A 22508-nucleotide genomic window follows, 5' to 3' on the forward strand; every position below is an offset into this window, starting at 1 on the left:
GCCATATTTTCGAATTGGATCAGACCAGGCTAGCAGGCCGGACCAATGTCGACTGTCTTATGATCTGTTCTCTTCATCCTATTTTCAGCTTAGCTTTTCAATAAATTCAATTCAATTCAGTTTCTGATTTTCTTCTCTCATAAAATATTCTCATTTTATTTCATTTCAATTCAGTTCCTGATTTCATTCTCTTATAAAATATTCAATTCATTAAATAAGAACAGACTTTAATAAAATCACATCTTGTAAACTTTAACGCGTGCGTTACCAATAACACGCAATGACCCTGCTGCCATACATACCTACCTATAGGTTAAATACGTTACTCCAACTACAACATTATTTGTATTCAATTCAAATTCCCATACAATAATAATAGTCAACCATACCAAACCATTCTTCACATATGCACCCCATTCATTTCCTGCATTCCTATTTTTTTTTTTTGACAAAACCCTGCATTCCTATCCAAACCTCCCATTCTGTATTTCTGTTGCATTCCGCGGTTATTTTTATTTTTTAATTCATCATTTTTCTCTCTCCTCCAATTCCAATTTCACCCCTTAATTCCATCAATGGCGTCTTCTGAAGATCAAATCACCTTCAGAACCAAAATCCTTACTCGCCATCTCAACCCAATTTTCTCTTCATCATCATCATCACCCAATCTTCTCTCCTCTTCGCCATGCCTCTCCTACACTCCACCAGAACTCGTCGAATCGGAAGCAAATTTCGATACCAAACAAATGCGATCTATATTGGATTCCCACAACATCAACCACCGTGACTGGTTGTACAACATCATGATTCAGAGCAATCTCTTTAACCCCTCGATTCGCGGTCATCGGAAATTTGTTTGCCCTGATTATAATCAATCTATGGAACAACAAAGGGAGATTACCGTCAAGCGAATTGAGTATTTGCGTGATTGTGGGGTTTTTTTGGGTTGGCTTACTGGGGATTCGGAAGAAGATGAGCTTCGTAAAATGGCGTTGAATGAAGTTTTGGCGATTTATGATCATTCCCTTGCTATTAAGCTTGGTGTCCATTTCTTTCTCTGGTAATATTTCTTTTATTTTTGCGAAATTCATAAATATTATCGCCAATCCTTACCCAGAAAAAAAAATTTAATTAAGAAGAATTCTTTTTAATAAATACTAAGACGCTAAATTATGTTCATATTTATCAAAAACTGTGCAAAAAATAAGACATAAGATGATGGAGGGTGTAATTTATTTTATTATATTTTTTAATTTTTTGTGTGTGCGGTGGTATTTGTAGTTTTATGGATGTTGTAATTTACTAGGAATTTTTATTTTTATTATTTTTTTAATTAAATTGTCAAAATTATTCTTTGAAAGTCAAGGAGTTAAAATTAGATTGATTACTTAATCCTCTGTATTTTTTTTTTATTTTTTTTATTTTTTTAAGTAAAACATATTGGCATTTTACCCTATTTACCTAATCTACTTGACTAATGTTACCGAGTAGTAATTTATATAAGAAAAAATATAGTTTTGTGAATACTTATTGAATATTTTCAATGAATAATTTATTAATATTCAATATAGGATTTTGATGTATGTTGACATGAAAGGGGATGATATAAACAAGAATTGATTGTGATTTAAGAACCGTACCTCGGTCAAGCTGACTTCTAAACACATCACTCTTGTATATATTATTTGTTTATTTTTGTTGGTAATGTTCAAAAATAATTTTCTGTTCAAGGTCTTTGGATAATTGTTAAATAGGAGCTTGCATTTGCTGACTTCCAACTACTAGCCATACTTCACCTACCCCCTTACATCAGCTTTTGATATATAGAGTAGTTTAAGATACTAGTTGAGCACATTGCACAAACCCCATTTACAAGTCAACAATTCATTCTTTTTCCTCACACTTTAATGGCTTCTCAAGAAGAGATGATCACTTTTGATACCAAAGAAATGAGAGCCCTTTTGGATATGCACAACATCGAAGACCGTGATTCGCTCTATAATTTGATTATTCATAGCAGTGTGTTTAATTCAAGAAACATAGGCAGCAGGATTTTTGTTTCCCCTGACTATAATGAGACTATGGAACAGCAAAGAGAGTTGACAATGAAGCGGATGCATTGTTTGGTTGATCATGGGGTTTATAGAGGGTGGATTACGGAGGGAGGAGCGGCAATTGAGCTTAGGAGAATGGCTTTGAATGAGGTTGTTCAGATGTATGATCACTCCCTTGCTGTTATGCTGGGGGCTCATTACTTTCTGTGGTATGGGATTTTTGCGGTTTTGCCCCCTAAATTCTTAAGTTGATGGTTCAGATAGAGTTTTGTGATTGTGATGGTCATTCAATTATTGTTTAACAAGACGTCTCCTTCTCCATAATTTTGTGAGCTATGCTATGGTTTTTTAGGATTAGTTTTTTCCTTTTTTCTGACCAGTTTTATCCATCAAATTTGGTTGCTTGGATAGTACATACATCTGATATAGGCTGTTTGATTTATTTGCTTTTTTTATGATGATTAAGAGTTCCTGTGCAGCTGGATTTGGGGAGTAGTTTAGGTGGAATTTCAAGCTAGTTTATTTACGAATTTATTATGATGACATTATTGATGTCATTTATACTAACATGGAAGATGTTTAGCTGTTAAATGGTTTTAGGGGATTGAATAATAAGACATCATTCAGTATAATTTACTTTTTCTCTTAAAAGTGGAAATGTTATCGTTTTCTTGATGCGACAAAGTGGATTTCATATCTTGAGACGATGAGAAGGGGATTTAATTTCTACAGTTATATGTTTACTAATTACTTTTAATCTAGTTGGGATTTATCTTTACGCAAAAAATAGGAAAGTTAAATACCCCTACTTCAGTAGACTTTAGTTAAATCTTTTAATTTCTATAGTTATATGCATTCTGACTCCCTCAAGCTGATGATATATGATATTAGTCATGATTTATTCATATGCATAATGCATCAATAAATAAGAAGCCACGTCACTCTCCTAACAATCACACTTTGTTGAAAGCCTTACCTTTGGCACCCAATGAACAAATGCTCTTCTAGAAGTGCATCTTGTTAAGGACCACAATACATTTTTAATTTTCAATTTATTATAAATGATGATGGGCTCTATTCATTCTAGAGGATTTTGGTAGCTAAATGTATTTATTTATTGATTCTAGTAAGTCTTTGGAATGCCAGTCAACAGTACTCAATCTACTAAAACACTTTACCTTTCTTTTGTTTTGTTTCGTTTTCTTTTCATTTTATTAAAAATTCAATTTTAAACAATGATACATCACTACATTCCTCTCCTCAAAATGTGTGACAAGTTTAAATGGGACTTTTTAGTTAGTGTAGAGGGTATCTCTTAAGATCTAGTGTGATTGATTAAGAAGTTTCTCCATCCCCTTTTTCTCTCTTTGAAGGGTTTACTGGAGAAAAAGGATTTTGACTTTGAGGGCTTGGATTCTAAATTAGCATTGGAACATAGCTTAAAAATTCTTTTCTTCTTTCGACATCTTTGGATGAATAATTTTGAGGTTGCTGGGTCTTTTGATTAATCACTACTTTGTAGATGCATTTGTTAATGTGGGGTTCATGTAATTTCAATTTCCATTTCATTATTTCCATGCTATTATGCCTCTTGGACTACGACATTATCAATTGCGTCTTTCTCCTGGTAGGATGTATTTGGAGTGTTTATGAGTCAAATTGAATAGTGTAGTCTACATTTCTTGCTCATTCACAAGTTTTTTTGAACTTTATCCTTAAACCAAAGTAATAATTGGTGTTGAACTTAACAATCATGAAAATTTTTATGGTCAAGCTAGTAAGCAAGTTGTTTACGACCTCTACATAAATAATTGAGCATAAATGTCATGTTTGAAATTATCCTCTAATATCGAATTATTTGTTAGCTAGGTTCATTTGATCTGCAAACGAAAAGTAAACAAACTTTAGAGATACCAAAGCTCAATGCATTCAATAAATGTGTATCTTTTTGCAACTTGATAGTTTGTATTATGCAATTCTTGCTTTCTCCCTTTCACCAGACTTATTTATTTATTTTTGAAGTTTTCTATTGTTCAATCATTTTTGTCTTCCTGCCCATCTACCTTTCAACTTCTCTTTATTTGACGAGGAAATTTCATTGAGGAAATAAGCTAAACTACTACAATATGCCTATCGTGCTTTCTCTTTCCACACTCTTTTAAAACGGGTTATTTAGTGGACATCCATACATATACCCTTTTAGTGCATTGCAATGCACCCACCTCCACCTATCACCATCACATACAAGAGAAGGGCTCGACAGCAAGGACAGCAAGAGCAGAACCGTAACAAGAGCCCTCCCCCCACTACATGAACAGGCAGCAACGGTCTATTACAGAGGTGCAGCGGGACAGCTTTGGAGTATTAGCTAGTTTACCATGGTAACTCAGTAGAAGACAAGGAATAGTAAAGTTAGTAATTAAGACTTGTTGCCAACTCTTGTATTATAGTGGTAGTATAAATAGTAGTTGTCCCTAAGGCATTAGGCATTCAGAAATTTGTAAGCAAACACTTGGAGAGTTATGGCCTAAAGCCATATTTATCATTCGCAAGCTTTGAGCTTTATCAATCAAACATACAACCTTTCGGCCTAATTTTGTGTTGAGTCACGCTAGTCCGTTGCAGTTGGTATCAGAGCGGACATGCCTCTGACGCCGCTGACCGTGACGCCGGAGCGAGTGGTGGCACTCGAAGAAAGAGTGGAAGAAATATACGAGAAACTCGGTGTAGAACACGCACTCTTGAAGAAACAAGATGAGAACATTGATAAGGTGAGGCAATCGATGGAGGGAAAAATGGACCGTTTCCGGCAGGACATCACCCAGCAGGTCAGCATGACGGCCAGTCGACACGAGAAGGCCATGGATGAGATTCGCAATGCAGCCTAACACGGGGAATGAAGAGGTGGAGCAGCCACTGGGCCTTGGTGGCTTCCACGGCTCACCCCAACTAAACGGAAATTTTAATGAGACACCCATTGGAACAGGGGGCCTTAATGGCATTCAGTTCGGGAATTTGGCGACGGGATTTGGTGGTCAGTACCGACACCAAGGTGAGGGCAACGACAACTGTGGTAATTGGAAATTTCGAAAGCTTGATATGCCCCTCTTTGATGGGAATGACCCAGATGGATGGATTCTTCGCAGCGAGCAATACTTTTTGTTCTACCATCTCCCGGAGGTGGAGAAGTTGCAGGCCGCGGTGGTGTCGATGGACGGAGACGCCTTGAGGTGGTACCAGTAGGAAAGCCGACGCCGACCTCTCGGTGGTTGGGACGATCTGAAGGGGCGCGTGCTCACTCCGGTGAACGCAGGGACGCTGCACGAGCAGTGATTGGCGGTGGAGCAAACCACCACCGTCGTGGAGTACAGACGAGTGTTCATAGAGAAAGCTTCGCCATTGATGGATGTTCCCAAAAGCTTGATGAAAGGGCAATTTATCAACGGTCTTAAGGAGGAGATAAGGGTGGAGATCCGACTACTTAACCCACTGTCCCTAGAAGATGCTATGGATCTGGCGATCCGAGTTGAAGAAAGAAATCGGGTCAACAACTCTAGGAAGTCGGGTGGGGCGTTCACCAAACCCGAACCCTACTCATATTTTAATCGGAGCCCTGCATCCACTTTGTTTGGAGCTGGCCAGCCCAAACCGCAAACACAAACCCTCAAACACTAAGCCTAACCCATTACCCTCATAACCCAAAGCAGCCCAACCCAATCCAACCAAACGCCCCACTCTTCAATTCTTCAGTGGCTTCAACCAGTAACCCTGCTCGACAATATCCAACTCGAAACACTTCAGCTACCACCCGATTTAGCGGCGATGTACGGCGGTTGACGGAGAGGGAAATCGCCGATAAGAAAGCCAAAGGCCTGTGCTTCCGATGCGACGGGTGGTGGACGGGACCCAACCACGTCTGCACGACCAAGGGCTTGATTGTGTTACTCGTTGAAGAAGAAGAGACGGAGGAATAAGGGGAGTTGCAGGTGATTGAGAACGAGGCGGAAGAGGAGGAGTTGGTAGAACCGACGGCTTGTTCAATGAATTCTCTGGTTGGGTTGACTAACCCGAAGACCATGAATCTGAGAGGAACCATAAGAGGGACGCCGGTGGTGGTGATGATCGACCCCGGCGCCACCCACAATTTTATATCCACGGAGACCGGGGAAAAGCTTGGAATTCCGATCACCGGGACTAACTCTTTTGGGGTTTCGTTAGGTAATGGTGAAACCGTAAAAGGGCGTGGGACTTATTGTGGAGTCCGAGTGAAATTGAAAGAAGATTTTGAAGTATAGGAGGAATTTTTGCCATTGCAGCTAGGCAATTCAGATTTGATATTGGGGTCAATGGCTCGAAAAATTGGGGGAAATTCTGACAAATTGGAAGTTGTAAAGGATGAGTTTTATGGTGGGAAGTGATGAGGTGGTCCTCCATGGGGATCCGAGCTTGGCGCGAATGGGAATCACCTTGAAAGCCATGATCCGAACACTGAGGAAGGAGAGTGGGGGCTTGTTGGTGGAATTGAGTAGTTTGGAAGGGGAGAAGAAACAGGCCCAAAAGGATTGCCACCGTGGACATGAGCACTCAATCATCCTTAAAGAAGGGAGCAACCCCGTGAGTGTTAGGCCTTATAGATACCCGCAATTTCAAAAGGATGAAATCGAGAAGCTCATTCGCGAAATGCTTGAAGCCGGGATAAATAAACCGTCCACTAGTCCCTTTTCAAGCCCCGTTCTTTTAGTCAAAAAGGACGGATCGTGGCGGTTTTGTGTCGATTATCGGGCCTTGAATAAGGAAACCGTTCCCGACAAATACCTGATATCGGTAATTGACGAGCTACTTGATGAGCGGAGCACAAGTATTTTCCAAGTTTGACCTCAAGGCCGGCTATCACCAAATTTTGGTTCGGCCGGAAGACACTCATAAGACCGCCTTTCGAACCCACGAAGGGCACTACGAGTTTCTTGTGATGCCGTTTGGGCTAACTAATGCCCCGACTACTTTTCAATCTCTAATGAACGAGGTCTTTCGCCCATTCTTACGGAAGTTCGTTCTCGTATTTTTTGACGACATCCTCGGCTATAGTGTGAATCAAGAGGAACACATTAAGCATTTCAGACAAGTGTTGACCATACTCAAGGAAAACGTACTCTATGCAAATTTGAAGAAATGTGAGTTTGGGAAATTGAGGATAGCATATTTGGGTCATGTTATATCTAGAGAAGGGGTGTCAGTGGATCAAGATAAGGTCCGGTCCATGCTTGAGTGGCCCAGCCTAAAATCCCTCAAAGAGTTAAAGAGGATTTTTGGGCCTTACTGGATATTATCGCAAGTTCATAAGGAAGTATGCGCAAATAGCGCAGCCTCTTACGCATCAGCTTAAGCGTGATAATTTTGGTGGTGAGACATAGCAGAAGAGGCGTTTCAAAAGCTGAAACGCGCCGTGACAGCAGCCCCTGTGCTTGTCATGCCAGATTTCATGAAGGTTTTCGTGGTGGAATCCGATGCGTCGGGGTTCGGCCTCGGAGCCGTTTTGATGCAGGAAGGACGACCAGTGGCCTTTTTCAGCAAAATACTCGGTCCGGTTGGTCGTGGCAAGTCGATTTACAAGAAAGAGTTGATGGCCGTGTGTTTGGCCGTTAAAAAATGGCGGCATTACCTCTTGGGTCGAAGGTTCATCATCCGGAGTGATCAACAAAGCCTAAAGTATATTGCTCAACAGAGAGAAATCGGCTCCGAATATGAAAAGTGGGTAAGAAAATTGATTGGCTTTGATTTTGACCTCCAATACAAGCCCGAAGTGTCAAATAGGGTGGCGGACGCCCTATCCCGGAGGGGGGAAGGTGTTAGCGAGGGAGAAATTATGTCCTTGATCGCCAGTTAAGCCGTGAACTGGGAGGCGTTGGAGAAGGAGATCGACGCTGATGCAACACTTTAGAAATTGAAAGGGGAAGTCGAAAGGGGAGAAGGGCCAGTAGGGTACTCTGTGGAAAATCAGAAATTATTGTACAAGGGAAGAATGGTCATTCCGCAAAATTCTTCGATAAAGGGGGCTTTGTTTCAAAATTACCATGACTCACCGGAGGGAGGTCACACGGGGGAGACAAAGACCTATCTCCAAATGGGATCGGAGTGGTTTTGGGCCGGTATGCGAAGGGATGTGGCTGATTATTTCGGGGTTGTGAGATATGCCAACGCAACAAGCATTCGCAGCGGTCTGCGGGAGGGCTGCAACAACCTCTTCCGATTCCGGAGAGGGTGTGGGAAGATATAAGTATGGATTTTATTGAGGGTCTTCCCAAGTCAAAGGGGATTGACACCATTTTGGTGGTAGTCGATCGACTCACCAAATATGCTCATTATATTGGGCTCAAGCATCCTTTTACCACTTTGGGGTGGCAGAAATTTTAATCAGGGAGGTGGTTAGACTCCATGGTATACCGAGTAGCATTGTAACGGATCACGATCGAGTTTTTGTGAGCATCTTTTGGAAGGAACTCTTTCGAGTTCAAGGCACGACTCTCAAGAAGAGCACCTCTTACCACCCACAAACGGATGGCCAATCCGAGGTGGTAAATAAGAGGTTGGAAACTTATTTGCGGTGCTTCGCCGGAGGACAACCCAAGTATTGGGCGAGGTGGCTACCTTGGGCTGAGTTTTCATACAACACCACCTGCCACTCGTCCACATTAGTCACTCCGTTTCAGGCCTTGTATGGGCGGGAACCACCCAAGATAATTAGAGTGCAAGAAGGACAAACGGCAGTATGCTCTGTGGAAGAAGTATTGAGAGAGCGCGATTTGATGCTCAATGAGTTAAAGTTGCAATTAGTGAGAGCTCAACAAGTGATGAAACAGAGCGCTGATCATAAGAGAAGAGAAGTGGAATTCCAAGTGGGCGATCGTGTCTTCCTCAAGCTTCAACCATACCGACAAAAATCTCTTGCTAGGCGGCCTTATGAGAAGTTGGCAGCCCGTTTCTATGGGCCTTTCGAAGTGGTCCAAAGAGTTGGGAAGGTGGCATATAAATTGCCCTTACCTGATGAGTGCCGTATCCACCCCATATTCCACGTTTCCTAACTGAAGAAAGCGATTGGGGATGTTCCTAATTCGCCCACCATTCCAGAACAGATCACACCTGAACTAGAGCTGGTGGTCGAACCAGAGAAGGTGCTAGAGGTCAGACCTAAGGCGGGCTGGGGTGCAGGGTTCAGCGTCTAATCAAGTGGGTTGGACTTCCCGAGTTCGAGTCCACGTGGGAGGATGCCGCGTTAATCAATGACAAGTTCCCAAGCTTCCACCTTGAGGACAAGGTGGCGCTTTTGGGGGGCGGTATTGCAATGAACCCACCTCCACCTATCACCATCACATACAAGAGAAGGGCTCGACAGCAAGGACAGCAGGAGCAGAACCGTAACAAGAGCCCTCCCCCCACTACATGAACAGGCAGCAACGTTCTATTACAGAGGTGCAAAAGGACAGCTTTGGAGTATTAGCTAGTTTACCATGGTAACTCAGTAGAAGACAAGGAATAGTAAAGTTAGTAATTAAGGCTTGTTGCCAACTCTTGTATTGTAGTGGTAGTATAAATAGTAGTTGTCCCTAAGGCATTAGGCATTCAGAAATTTGTAAGCAAACACTTGGAGAGTTATGGCCTAAAGTCATATTTATCATTCGCAAGCTTTGAGCTTTATCAATCAAGCATACAACCTTTCGGCCTAATTTTGTGTTGAGTCACGCTAGTCCGTTGCATGTATGTAAATCGTTTTTGGGCTCTGCTTTTACCTTGCCGAAGCAGAATATATTAATCTTCAGGTATTCATTGATTTCAGGGGTGGTGCAATCCAATTTTTTGGCACAAAGCGTCATCATGACAAGTGGCTGAAAATTACGGAGGATTACGGCATGAAGGGTTGCTTTGCTATGACTGAGCTGGGGCATGGAAGTAATGTAAGCATGATATTCTTCATTAAATTACTTTGATACTGTCGTGTGCATTAACTTTTAAATTTCTGAACTTGGTTGTTGATGTCGTTAGGTCAGAGGAATTGAAACAGTCACGACTTATGATCCAAATGCTAAAGAGTTTATCATCAATACTCCATGTGAATCAGCTCAAAAGTACTGGATCGGAGGAGCAGCTAAAGTATGGAATGGATTTCTATCTCTTCTTATCTCTCTTGCTTTTCTTTCTCATTGCTTTTACCATATGTTAACGTCCGTTTTCCGTAATGTTTTTGTAGCATGCAACTCATGCTATTGTTTTCTCACAACTCCATATAAATGGGAAAGATGAAGGTGTCCATGCGTTTATAGTGCAAATCAGAGATGAAGACGGCAATGTTTGTCCAAATATACGTATTGCTGATTGCGGTCATAAAATTGGGTTAAATGGCGTTGACAATGGCCGTATCTGGTAATTGGTGATGATATTTAGCTTTTATTGAACGTGATTGTTTTAGTCATTGAAGCATCATGTTTATATGTCTTTTATTTTTTAGGTTTGATAATGTTCGCATACCTAGGGAGAATTTGTTGAATTCAGTTGCCGATGTTTCTCCTGATGGCCAGTATCTTAGTGCCATTAAAGACCCTGTTCAGGTTTTTGTTCAGCTGGCCTTTTGATACTCCCTTGAATTTCACCTTTTTACCGTGGATATCTCCTTTTCTGAATTGATTTTTGCAATGAAACGAAATGGAAAATCAATTTTATCTTCAGACTTCAGTTGTCTAATTTTATGTGCTTGGGTTTTGTTCAGAGGTTTGCAGCATTTCTTGCTCCATTGACATCTGGACGTGTCAACATTGCAGTCAGTTCCATTTACGTTGCAAAGGTAACTGATGCCTCATGCTTGATATCTTGTAATGAATTTGTTTTATTATTTTTTTTGTTTTTATTTCTACGTGTTTTTGTTGTGTTATGTTGGCATTTTCCATTAGATTGGTCTAGCTACAGCTTTAAGGTATGCTTTGTCAAGACGAGCCTTTTCTCTGGCACCAAATGAACCTGAAGTTTTATTGCTCGACTATCCAAGCCACCAGCGTCGACTCTTGCCTCTTCTTGCAAAGACGTAAGTCATCCATTCAGCGATTTTGCAATAGTAAATCATGGTGCATCTTGTTTCCTACTCTTAAAATATAATCGATTATTTTGCTCATAAATTCATAATCTAGGCATAGCATTTACATATGATTGATAAATTTCAGGTATGTGCCCAATTATATGGTTTCTGGATTCTACTTGGTATTTGTACTAACAAGCATGTGTTTTTATTGCAGATATGCAATGTCCTTTGCCGGAAACTATCTGAAATCTATATATGTGAAACGATCACCTGAAATGAATAAGACGATTCATGTTGTTTCAAGTGCCCTAAAAGCTATGCTAACTTGGCATAACATGCGGACACTTCAGGTAAATATTGGCAATGGTGAGTTTTAATTTCTATTTTCCTGCCTTTTCATCAAAACTGATGTATTTTTTATCGTCACTTTTCCAGGAGTGCCGTGAAGCCTGTGGGGGCCAAGGTCTGAAGACCGAAAATCGTGTAGGTCACTTGAAAGGCGAGTACGATGTGCAATTAACCTTTGAAGGAGACAATAATGTTCTCATGCAGCAGGTAGCATCTAATTTTTCAGCTTTTCTTGGTCATTCATTCATCATATGCTCAAGCTGTAGCTTTTGTGCTGAAGCTTAAGCATTAGGTGGAAATTGATTGCAGTTGGTAGTCATACGTGGAAATTGATTGCAGTTGGTAGTCATAGCAAGTGAATAAGTAGTACTGAATTTTTGGCCAAACACACCTAGAACTAAAAATTAAAGCAGGTGTTTGAAGTCTATGAACTGCTGACAGCTGTCAGTCTATGAATTATCGTTGTGCTTTGTGCATGAATTTTTCATTTTATGGGTTATTGTTGACAATTTGTGGACAAACACAACCTACTTAATTCAGGTAGTCTTTGCTTAGTGTGATGAGAGCTGAGAGCTAACCAGCCTTTCAGGTTTTGCCTTTTTCCCCCTTCTTATATGGCGATTATCTAGTCTACTGCTGCTGTAAGGAGGTTGGAGGAGAACACAAAATAATGAACAACTCATCCAACCGGAGATATGGGATCTAGATCACGTGGGAGCTTTACCATTGAGCTCTCCACATGGTTATCTTTTTTTAGAGTTATTGTTGTCTATTTGAATCCGGATTGTAGGTCAATCAATCAATCAAAACCTTAATCCCATAAGTGGGGTCGGCTACATGAACCAAATTTGATTATTCCTAGTAATAATCAACAAAGATCCTCCTCCTCCATCCCTTACGATCCAATACCTCATCCTCATGCACATCCATATACTTCATATCCTTCCCAATTCCTTCCAACAAGTCATTTTCGGTCTCCCTCTCCCTTGTTTAACCCCTCCATGGTCCCACTCTTCCATTCTTCGTACCGTTGCACCCTCGGGTCTCTGTCTTACATGCCCAAACCAATGCAGACGATTTTCCCTCAGTTTCCGCAATGCCTCCCACACCTACCTTGTTGTGAATAACCTCATTTTTTACTCTATCTCTTAGAGTGTTCTTGCACATCCACCTGAACATTTGCATTTCCGTAACCTTAATTTTTTTAATGTGCTCCTTCTTAGAAGCCCAACATTTTGTACTATACTGCAACCCATAGAAATTTCCCTTCTACTGTAAGGGAATGCTTCGGTCGCATAACACTCCAGTGGCCGCTCTCCTCTTAAGCCACCCTGACTTAATCCTGCGGGCCACGTCTTGATCAATGTCACCATTTTTCTGGATGATCGATCCAAGATATTTAAAACATTCGCTCATGATCAAGTCCTTTTCATCCAAACTCACCACCTCATTGCTTGACCCCCTTTGAGTACCAAAGTGACATACCATATATATAGTCTTACTCCGACTTAGCTTAAACCCTCTATATTCCAACCTTTGCCTCCATTGCTCAAACTTGGCATTAACCCTGTCTTTAGTTTCTTACACTAGAACGATATCATTCGCAAATAGCATACACCATGGGACTTCATCTTGAATTGGTCTAGTTACTTCATCTAGGACCGTTGCAAAAAGGAAACGTTAATGTAGACCCTTGATTGTAATAGGAAAATCTTTTGTCAACGCTCCACATGTCCTCACATTTGTTGACACATCCCGATATATATCCTTAATCAGGTCCACGTACCTTCGTGGGACACCTTTCTTCAACATTGCCCACCAACGTACCTCTCTTGCCACCTTGTCATATGCTTTCTCTAAATCAATAAAGACCATATAAAGATCCTTCTTCTTTACCCTATAAAACTCCATCATTTGTCTTATCAAATGGATTGCTTCCATTTGTCCAAAATGCTTGTGCATGCCCTCAACCTATGTTCAACGTTACAAGGTTCGCGGTACGTTGCTGCGAATCGCAACCTGAGTTGTTCGTACCGTAACACAGTACAAATGCGACTCAGTTCGCCGGTGGTCCCGACTCAGGTCGCCGGACTCTACGAACCAATTTCGTAGCTTGGTTACTTGAGTTTTCTTCGGTAGATCTATGAATGTAAGGGATTTGTTTTATTTTAAAGCAATTTTTAAGCAATTTCAGGTTAAAGAATTGTTCAAATATGAAGATAATGGTGGAGGATGAAAGCAGAGAAGATGGAAGAAGGTTGAAGATGATTCCAGAGAATGAAAATGATAAAAAAAAGGACGTAAAGTGGTCCCTTTTGGGTTTCCTTTTTTTTTTAAATAGATAATCCTTATTTTACTCTTGTCTTGTCTCATTCTAAAATTTAAATCTTTACACTTTACTCCTTTTATGTGTGATTTCAATAATACAGAGTAAATATAGCCATATATAGGTATAATGCTAGAGTATACTATTAGTACATTATACATTATAAGTAATGAAGAGTGTACTTTTTTGTATTTTTTTTAAACATAAAGAAGAGTGTACGTTATTTCACTAAATAATACAGTATTAGATTTTTTTTTTTTTTTTTTTTGAAAAAGTACAATATTAGATTTTTAAAATAAAATATATAGCTCATCGTACCCATCGTACCGGATTCATACATGGTAACGTACCACGTATCCGTTTCCGTTCCACGTTTCGAATCGTACCTCGTACCTTGTAACGTTGCCTATGTTCAATCACTCTTTCCCACAACTTCATAGTGTGGGCTCATAAGCTTGATCCCTCGATAGTTAGAACAATCTTGAGCGTCTCCTTTATCTTTATAGGCCGGGACCAAGGTGCTCTTCAATCCAGTTTGTAGGTCAAATAGTGTAAATTTGGTGTATGAATTTCCTCAAAAAGTTTCTGATTAAAATTCCATCACATTGCTAAAAACTCAGTAATCTATTTACATTTTGATTCTTGGCGCTCTTTTACTGAAAATGCAGTGCTTAATGTTAGATATCTGGTTTGACCAGTAGCTTTTATTTTATGTGTAATTTTTTTTTGGTGATGGAGTTTCGTTGTGGACGGTGTTCTGAACCAAGTAATGAATATTTAGAAATTGGAGTATGTGTCTGAAACTGAAATAATGGTAATAATGATCTGCTTGCGTATTACCAATTCTCCTAATAATATTGGCACTGATAACGATCGGCTTGTGAACAATTTGTTGATCCAAAGGGCAATGGTTGTGGGGCTGTTGGTCATGGTGGTTAAAGTTGGAAGAGGAGAGGGTTGTTAGCAGTGTCCTGGGAAGTAGTGGACAGAAGTCTAGTTCAAAGGTAAAGCTGGCAGCAGGGACTACATAAGGGGCTTGGTTCGTGATTGGGCAGGGTACGGTGGTTGGGCTAATAGGTGCCTGGGCTAAGGTGTTGCACAAGCAAAAATGAAAAAGGGGCCCTAATTAAAGAAAACATATTTTATACATAATCCACCAACATAATATTCTGACCGTTACATTGTTAGATTATTAATTCGAAATATTTGATCATTTTTCTAGTCACTATGTTGAAACTTTGTCGGGTGACATAAGATCGATATGAGATGGGAGATAAAGAGGGCAAGTTAAAAAGTATTGGCACGTTCTAGGTATAATCTGAAAGAATATAAATAAATTTATTATATTGATGTTTTTGTAAAGAATGGTCGGGGTTACTTGGTCAGTAAGGGGCTACTCACTCAATCAGTCACGGGTTACTTGGTCAGGGAAATTTCAGTCAGGGATTATGTGGTCATGGGTTACTTGTGTGTTTGGTGTGGCCAGCCACACACAAAATAGTTGGCGATATAATAAAAAAAGTTTTGCACCATTTGATGGGCTTAGCTTTAATTTTTGAGATAATGGTTGTTGATTATCTAGGTCCCCACAATGAATTTCCCCATTATTTCTCTTTCTAAGTTCTCTCTCTAAAAATAAGTTATGTGTTTACCTTCAATTGAGTTGTCTTCTTCAACCTCTAAACAGTCTTAATTTTACTAAAGCAGGACCTATCAAAAGAAGGCCCCTCAGCGGTTGCTTAGGCTGCTCCCCTTATAGCTGGCCTTGGGGAGAGAAGAGAGAAAAGGAAATTTAAAAAAAAAAAAAAAAGTTAAATAAAATTGGGCCAATTTGAAGTGTACACGTCATCAAGTTTACTGTTTCTACAAGTTCACAAAATAATGAGACTGTTTTGAAAAGGGTGGCCTTATAGTATGGATCATTTATAATTGATACTAAGGATTTTTTATTCATGCACTTGAAACAACTTTCTAATTGGTTTCTGCCTTTGCTGGTTCATTGTTAAGACAAGTCAAATAGCAATTGGTCTTTGCTTCTCTTTAATGTTGGGGCCTAAAGACCTGAGAATTGCTTTTATTACGTCTGTCCAGGTGAGTAAAGCATTGTTTGGGGAATACTTGGCTACTCAAAAGCAAAATAGACCATTTAAAGGATTGTGGTTGGAGCATATGAACGGCCCCACCCCTGTTATTCCTGCTCAACTGACAGGTTCTATTCTCAGAAGTAGCCAGATTCAGGTATTCATTTTACAGAGGTTGGTTGTATCTCATTGATATGTTTTCAACAAAGTCATATGTTCGTATATAATATATGTTTTTTTTTTTTTTTTTTTCAGACTGACATTTTCTACCTGAGAGAGAGAGATCTGTTAAAACGTTTTGTAGCTGAAGTTTCAGCACATCAAAAGCAAGGAAGAAATAAAGAATATGCTTTTGCTCTGGTGAGGATGCTCATCTTATATAAAGATCATACTTATTGTAGATAGAACCTAAGAAAATCCGTGCAGTTGGGGAAGAATTTTTTTTTCTCCAGGTCACAATGTAGTATCACTTTCTTTCTCTAATGCAAAGAATCTTATTTTCCAATCAGGCTTATCAGCTTGCGGAAGATTTGGGCAGAGCTTTTGCTGACAAGGCGATTTTGCTTACTTCTATTGAAGCTGAAGCTAATGTTGCTGCTGGACCACTTAAGGTAAAGGATTGCTTTGGACATTTATGTTTATTCCATTATTTTGTATATTATTAGGAAAACATAGGTTCTTAGAACAAAGATTTAATCATCTATCATAACTACTTAAGGACCACTCACATATATCAGGCCTGCCTATACTTTTTTGAGCTTGGTACTGGGATGTACTATTTTAATATACCAAAATCAGCTCACCTTCTTCCCCTATTTAAACCGTTACTGTTACAAGCTACCATTACATGGGAATCCTTGATTGAGAAGATTATTAGTTATCCTACTCCACTACACATGAGACAGATACAATGATCATGACATGTGTTTCTTACGTTACAAACCACAGCTGAAATTACTCCTGTGCTGACTAATTCAACTTCGTAATGCCTTCTTCAATTTTACTCTTTCAGGTAGTCTTTTCTACTTTTGACTTTCAATGAGAACATGTATTTTGTTTCCCAAACTAAAAGAATTATGGTCAAAAATTGCCTATTAAAAGACTACTTTTGCAAATAACTACCACTTGAAAAAAACTTTGTAAAACTACCCTAAATACTTAAAAAGTTTGGGTAGCACTACCCTATAATGGTTTTCGTCCAAAAATTCAATTTACAGTCTCATGTTTATGATTTCCCTCTAATTTCTACATACAAAAACTAGCTATGAAACCCTAATTTATAAACCTTAGTCGCCAAATTCACAAATCTAAATCTCCCTAATTTTTTGAACCCTAATTCCCACAAATAATCAAACCTAATTTTCCAATTTGATAAGCCATAATTCAATTACCGAATCCCCAAAGTTTTAAATCCTAATTCCCAAAATTAATAAACCCTAATTTGATCCCAAATTGATAAACCATATTTCAATTCCCTAGTCCACAAATTCCCAAAATTGATAAGCGTAATTTCGCTAACTGATAAACCTTAATTCCCTTATATCCAAGTCAATTAAGAAGTCCGGGCCACAAAGAATTGCCAGCAGCTACTGCCTCGAAAGACAGCCCTACTCTAAAGTGCTTCAGGTTCATGGACGTGCTGCCTCTGCTACAGCATTTTTATTGCTTTCTACTTTGCTTCTTCATTTCTTCGCTGTCCCATTTCTTAGAGATACTTGAGCCACAACTTTAACACTCCATCAACTCATTCAAAATCTGCATAGAGCCAATAGAGGGTTGTTCTTGTATAAAAAATGCAAAATTTGACAATATCTGGAAATTCTTCAACCTTTTTTTCAAACTGCAACATGTATAGTAGCTTGGTTCTTTAACAGTTATGTGCTTCCTCTGTTTTTTTTTTTTCTTTTTCGTCATTTATACCTGAAAGAAAATATAGACACATGGGATCTTGTTAAATTTGTCTTAATGGTATAGTTTATTGGTATTTAATTTTTATAACTTTTACAAATGCATTTGATGGTCGAAGTTATGCATTGGCGAATGTGAAGTATAGAATGTTGTAACTAAAAAATGAAGGAATTATGTATTAAGACACCAAAACCATAAACTAGCTGTGCACATGAATTAGACTATTTCAGTGCAAATTTTATCTAAACAGCTTGGCCCTTCAATGGCCCCATTATCATTTTAGCATAATGTAAAGTAAGCTAAATATTAAGATACTAGTAGGCTTGATATAAGCTAAATAAGCCCCAAGTCTAGTCTTTATTGATCCACAAACAGGATGAAACAAAGCATGACCATAAAATGCTCCCTTATGTGTACATTGTACAGTCACGTGCATCATTACTAATGTATTACAAGAGTTAATGGGTTAAAAGTGACTAATATTGTTATTAAATAACAAATTATCTGACTGATGTTTGAGTTGTCTGTTTCAATACCCTTTTTTTTCATATTCAAATCGGGTCATAATTTTTTATTTTATTTCATTTTTTTTCTTTTTTGAAACAAAATCGGGTCATGATTGAGTTTATGTCCTATAAATTTCCAAGTATTTGGGCATGCTTCTAAATTGGATATTCTTATGACAAGTTTGGTAGGCAGTAATGAATGGTGCACTGATGGTAATGATAATATACTTGTATGCATTTATGACAGTATTGTCTATGATGTTGCAAGTATCATAGTATCCCTAAATACTACTTATATGCATTTGTTTACAAATTTCATTACTATTTTTTTCACTTTTCAATCTATGAATAAAAACAAAAATTCGGTGTTGGAGGAGTACAATGATACATACTCTACTAACATTTGCATACAAAATTACATATAAATCCATGATCATGACCACTTTTGCATATATTACAATCAACTGAATGGGCTATTAAGGTTTTGACTCTTTTGAAAGATCCTATATTATTACTTTATGTTATCAAGATTAATCATACTTTAAATGTGCAGGAGGTGTTAGCGTTGTTACGAACATTGTATGCTTTGGTGGTCTTGGAAGAAGATGCTTCATTCCTTCGTTATGGCTACCTGTCTGTTGAGAATGCTGCTGTGGTGAGGAAGGAAGTGATGAAGCTCTGCAGTGAACTTCGTCCTCATACTCTGGCCTTGGTCAGTTCATTCGGTATACCAGATGCGTTCCTGAGCCCTATAGCGTTTGATTGGATTGACGCAAATTCATGGTCCTCAGTTCAATAGTGACAGTGATTCAAATACTCAGGAGTACCGCTTTGTGCTTTTCCGTTTACAAGTAGATAGTGAATGTTATCTACAGTATGCATCTTTTTAAATAGATTGAAGATCATACAATCAGGTAACTGTAACCATCAGCGGAATGTGCCCATTTTCTCACTTTCCTTCCCCCCCCCCCCTTTTATTATTACTATTATTATTTTTTTCTTTGTAAACTTTTAACTATCAGTTCTCTTGGATATAAAATAAAGGAAAATTTTCACAAAGGTGTTATTATTATTATTATTATTTTTTATCACAAAGTAGACAACAATATTAATTAACTAATACGGATTACAACTTTTAGCCTCAATCGGAGAGCAAAATATGAGGCTAAATTAGTGTTCACAGTAGCTGATCTGAAGATAAAAGCAAAATTAGAGATCGAATTAGAACCATTACAAAAGCTAGAAATATATACAAATAAGTAATAAATGGCCCTTTGAAAAACTAGATAAAACTGGTAGATGTAAGTAGCTAAACCAAGCTGTAGAAAAGCAGAGGGAACATCTGAGCCATAAGAGCTGCAACCTCTTCATTGTAGATAGGTTTGATGGAGTCTGGACAGGCTAAGTGCAAGTGACGTCCAATAGCCATGGAAAGACCAAGAACAGCTAGCTCATGTGCAACAGAATTGTTGGCCCTCTTCACATGCTCGATTTCAAAGATATCAAAGTACTTGATGATATCTTCAATGTCCTTCAGCACTGCCGCCATTTCGAGTGCAAATTTCAGCAGAGTTAAGCATAACCCTTATAGAAAGGGCATCTATTTCCAACTCTACCTCCTTCAAGCCTTCCCTAACTGCAAGTAACAAAGCAGCAAATGCAGAAGTTGCATTCTATTCACTTGAAAAACCCATGATCCAAGTGCCATCATCTCTTCTAACAATTCCTCCTCAGATTGATCGAGGTCCAAGCTCCATCCGTATTCACTTTGACCCATCCCGAGTGGGGGGGGGGGGAGGGCTCCAAGTTTTAAGGGTGCTCGAACTGCTTGGCATTGCAGTTCCTTTTTCTTTTCCTTGCATCATGTGGTTAGTGCTTTGATAGTCTACAATGTATCTACTTAAAACAACTTGAGAATTGAACATTTTGAGATTAAAAAACAGCAAAGTTTCTCTGCCTCAATATATGCCACCGGAGTGCTATTGAGAAAGTCATTTTCCAATGACTGTCATAAGCAATATTGAAATTAAGCCATTCATGCCAATCCATACTAATAAATATTAAGATCCTAATCGGGTAGCGTATGAAAAAACAAACGCTCGGCCTTCTCTCTAAACCAAAGAAAACCCCTTTCCCCTGTTTCACTTGACGTCGGCGGCCAGAGCAACGCTGCTCATCTACGGTCGTCGGCGAGCATTCTTAAAAATCCTTTGGTCGGGTTCAACGACGCTTCTTCCCAAAGCTAACCCATACGCTTCGTTTTCCGGGGTAAAGTTAGGGTTAGGGTTTCTTCTTTTGGGGAAAGTTTCTTTAGTCTACTTTGAAGCACCAAACCAGGTCTTGTAGAAGAAGTAAGCGAATTTCAGTTCGCATCCGTCGTCGCTGGTTATCGGCAACACCATAAGGTTGTGGGATTCGACAACCTAGGGTCCTTTTCAAAGCTTTCCCAATCGCCGCCGTTGATAATTTCACCAATAAAGGTTAAGGTTAGGGTTAGGGTTTCTTGTTTGAATTAGGATTTGTTGCTTAAGGGCTATCGAATTTGGTTAGACCACGGTTTTGGTAAAAAATCGGAGCTAACTTCACTACTACCGTGTGCAATTTCGAATTGAACGGAATTAGACGGTAAAGTTAAAGATTAGGTTAGGGTTTCTTCTTTGGTTTTTAGCCTTTTTAATTTTAGTCTGCCTATTTCCATGTTTAGCTTCTTGGTGTGTTTTAGTCTTATTTTCAGTTTGTGGGAGTTAAGTTTGTGGTTTAGTATGTTTTGCGGCTTTCTTGCTATTATGTTTTGCCGAAATTGCGATGCGCTTCGATGCAACCTTTGTTGTTTCATTTGGGTTTGGTCGATTGTACTCTTGTGGTTTTACAGGGGTTAAGGGGAGCTAGGAGGGGTGTGTTAGCCTCTTCTTTCAGTGTTTTGGCATTTGGACTCAGGTAAATTTGTGGTTTATGGTTTCTTGTGGACTGTTTGGGTTTGTGAGGTTGATTTTAGCTTGTTGTGTGTGTGTGTGTTGTTACCTCTTTTGATTTCTCTAATCAACAGAGTTTTGGAAGGTTATCCCTTGGTATCCTTCATCTCAGCTTAGCAATGGATTTTCAATCCATTTCTGTGAAAAACCTTTATCTCAACCCTGCTTTCCAACATGGGGGCTCTCATAAGTTTCTTGTGGGGGTTTTTAGTACGGTAGTGATCTCTTCCATAGAGAAGAGAGATCAAAGATATCCACAGTTAAGGATATCGAGTCCCTCTTACTTGTCAAAGTGACTCAGTTTGTGTTGTCAAGCCAAGGTTCTCTTATTTTCTTACCCTTTTTACCTACTATTCGGGACTATTTGTGTTCTTTGGGGCTCGTATTGTGGTTTGCTATAAGTTATATGGTCTCTACGGCTACATTCATTCTTCAGGTTCGATGGAATAAGGGATACAAAGCCAACAATGGTAAAGTTTTGTATCTCTTTCAGCAAGCTCGAAGGCTTCTAGCTACTTGGTTTTTTGATTCGGCTAGTTCATGTAAGGAAGTTGTATTGTAGTTGTATGTATAATGTTGGTACCATTGAAGCTAGTAAACCTTCATTGGGTTGTTTACCAAACTTACTCCTAGGTAAGTAATTTTCATTTCATCAATTAAGCTTTGTAAAAAAAAAAAAAGGAAAAAAAGAAAAAAAAATTGGTAAACCATAAATATTGCAAACTCATAGCCATCACAAAGGTATTATTTAAAGCATAGCCATTGGTAAACCATTCCAAATTCCAACGATGATCTTCAAATTTATTGTTATTATTTTTTTCAATCTCTCTCTTCCACCTCTCTATGATCAAATCTCATGTCCACTTATAAGCTTGTACTCCCACATAGAGTTGTCAATTCGGGTAAACGAGTCGAGTTTTGGTCTGTAAGAGTGGGTCGGGTCAACTCGGGTCAGGTCAATTAGGGTTAAGGCCATAACCTATGCGGGTCGGGTTCGGGTTGGGTCATGCTTGAGTCGGGTCATATCGGGTGTAGACACCCAAATGTGACTCCCCAAAACCAAACCCAGTGATGAATACCTTTCATGTCATTGATTATCGAACAAAGCAAAAGTGTGAAAAGTCTAGTGATGAGGATGTTTTTATTAAAATATCTCTTCTTTCTGTTTTTGAATATATTTCTTTTCTTACCTTATTTATGAAAAACGTGCATTCCATTTTAGTTTGGTCCATGATAAGGGTCCAATAAT

At 39.0% G+C, this 22508-nt stretch overlaps 1 protein-coding gene across 2 annotated transcripts; it reads left to right on the forward strand.

Moving 5' to 3' along the window:
• Positions 1-355: 355 nt before the first annotated feature.
• Positions 356-19346, forward strand: LOC110689989 (acyl-coenzyme A oxidase 3, peroxisomal-like). Of its 2 annotated transcripts, none has more exons than XM_021866808.1 (13): positions 356-1060; positions 9886-10003; positions 10092-10199; positions 10297-10469; positions 10555-10654; positions 10813-10887; positions 10994-11124; positions 11333-11468; positions 11554-11673; positions 15884-16030; positions 16129-16233; positions 16383-16484; positions 18841-19346. In XM_021866808.1, the coding sequence occupies exons 1-13, from the start codon at positions 576-578 to the stop codon at positions 19084-19086; spliced, it is 2046 nt and encodes a 681-aa protein (XP_021722500.1). In that variant the 5' UTR covers positions 356-575; the 3' UTR covers positions 19087-19346. The 2 variants fall into 2 exon arrangements, with proteins under 2 accessions (XP_021722500.1, XP_021722501.1); XM_021866809.1 differs by lacking the exon at positions 356-1060 and adding an exon at positions 1846-2263.
• The last annotated feature ends 3162 nt before the right edge of the window (positions 19347-22508 follow it).

The sequence above is a fragment of the Chenopodium quinoa genome, unplaced genomic scaffold, assembly GCF_001683475.1.
Source record: "Chenopodium quinoa cultivar QQ74 unplaced genomic scaffold, ASM168347v1, whole genome shotgun sequence".
Taxonomy (NCBI): domain Eukaryota; kingdom Viridiplantae; phylum Streptophyta; class Magnoliopsida; order Caryophyllales; family Amaranthaceae; genus Chenopodium; species Chenopodium quinoa.

Bases quoted from the DNA above. Each gene is read 5' to 3' on its own strand.
- LOC110689989 (XM_021866808.1), top strand. From the start codon at position 576: ATGGCGTCTTCTGAAGATCAAATCACCTTCAGAACCAAAATCCTTACT. The intron at 10,004-10,091 runs GTAAGCATGATA...TGATGTCGTTAG, and splicing joins AGCTGGGGCATGGAAGTAAT to GTCAGAGGAATTGAAACAGT. The intron at 10,200-10,296 runs GTATGGAATGGA...ATGTTTTTGTAG, and splicing joins GGATCGGAGGAGCAGCTAAA to CATGCAACTCATGCTATTGT.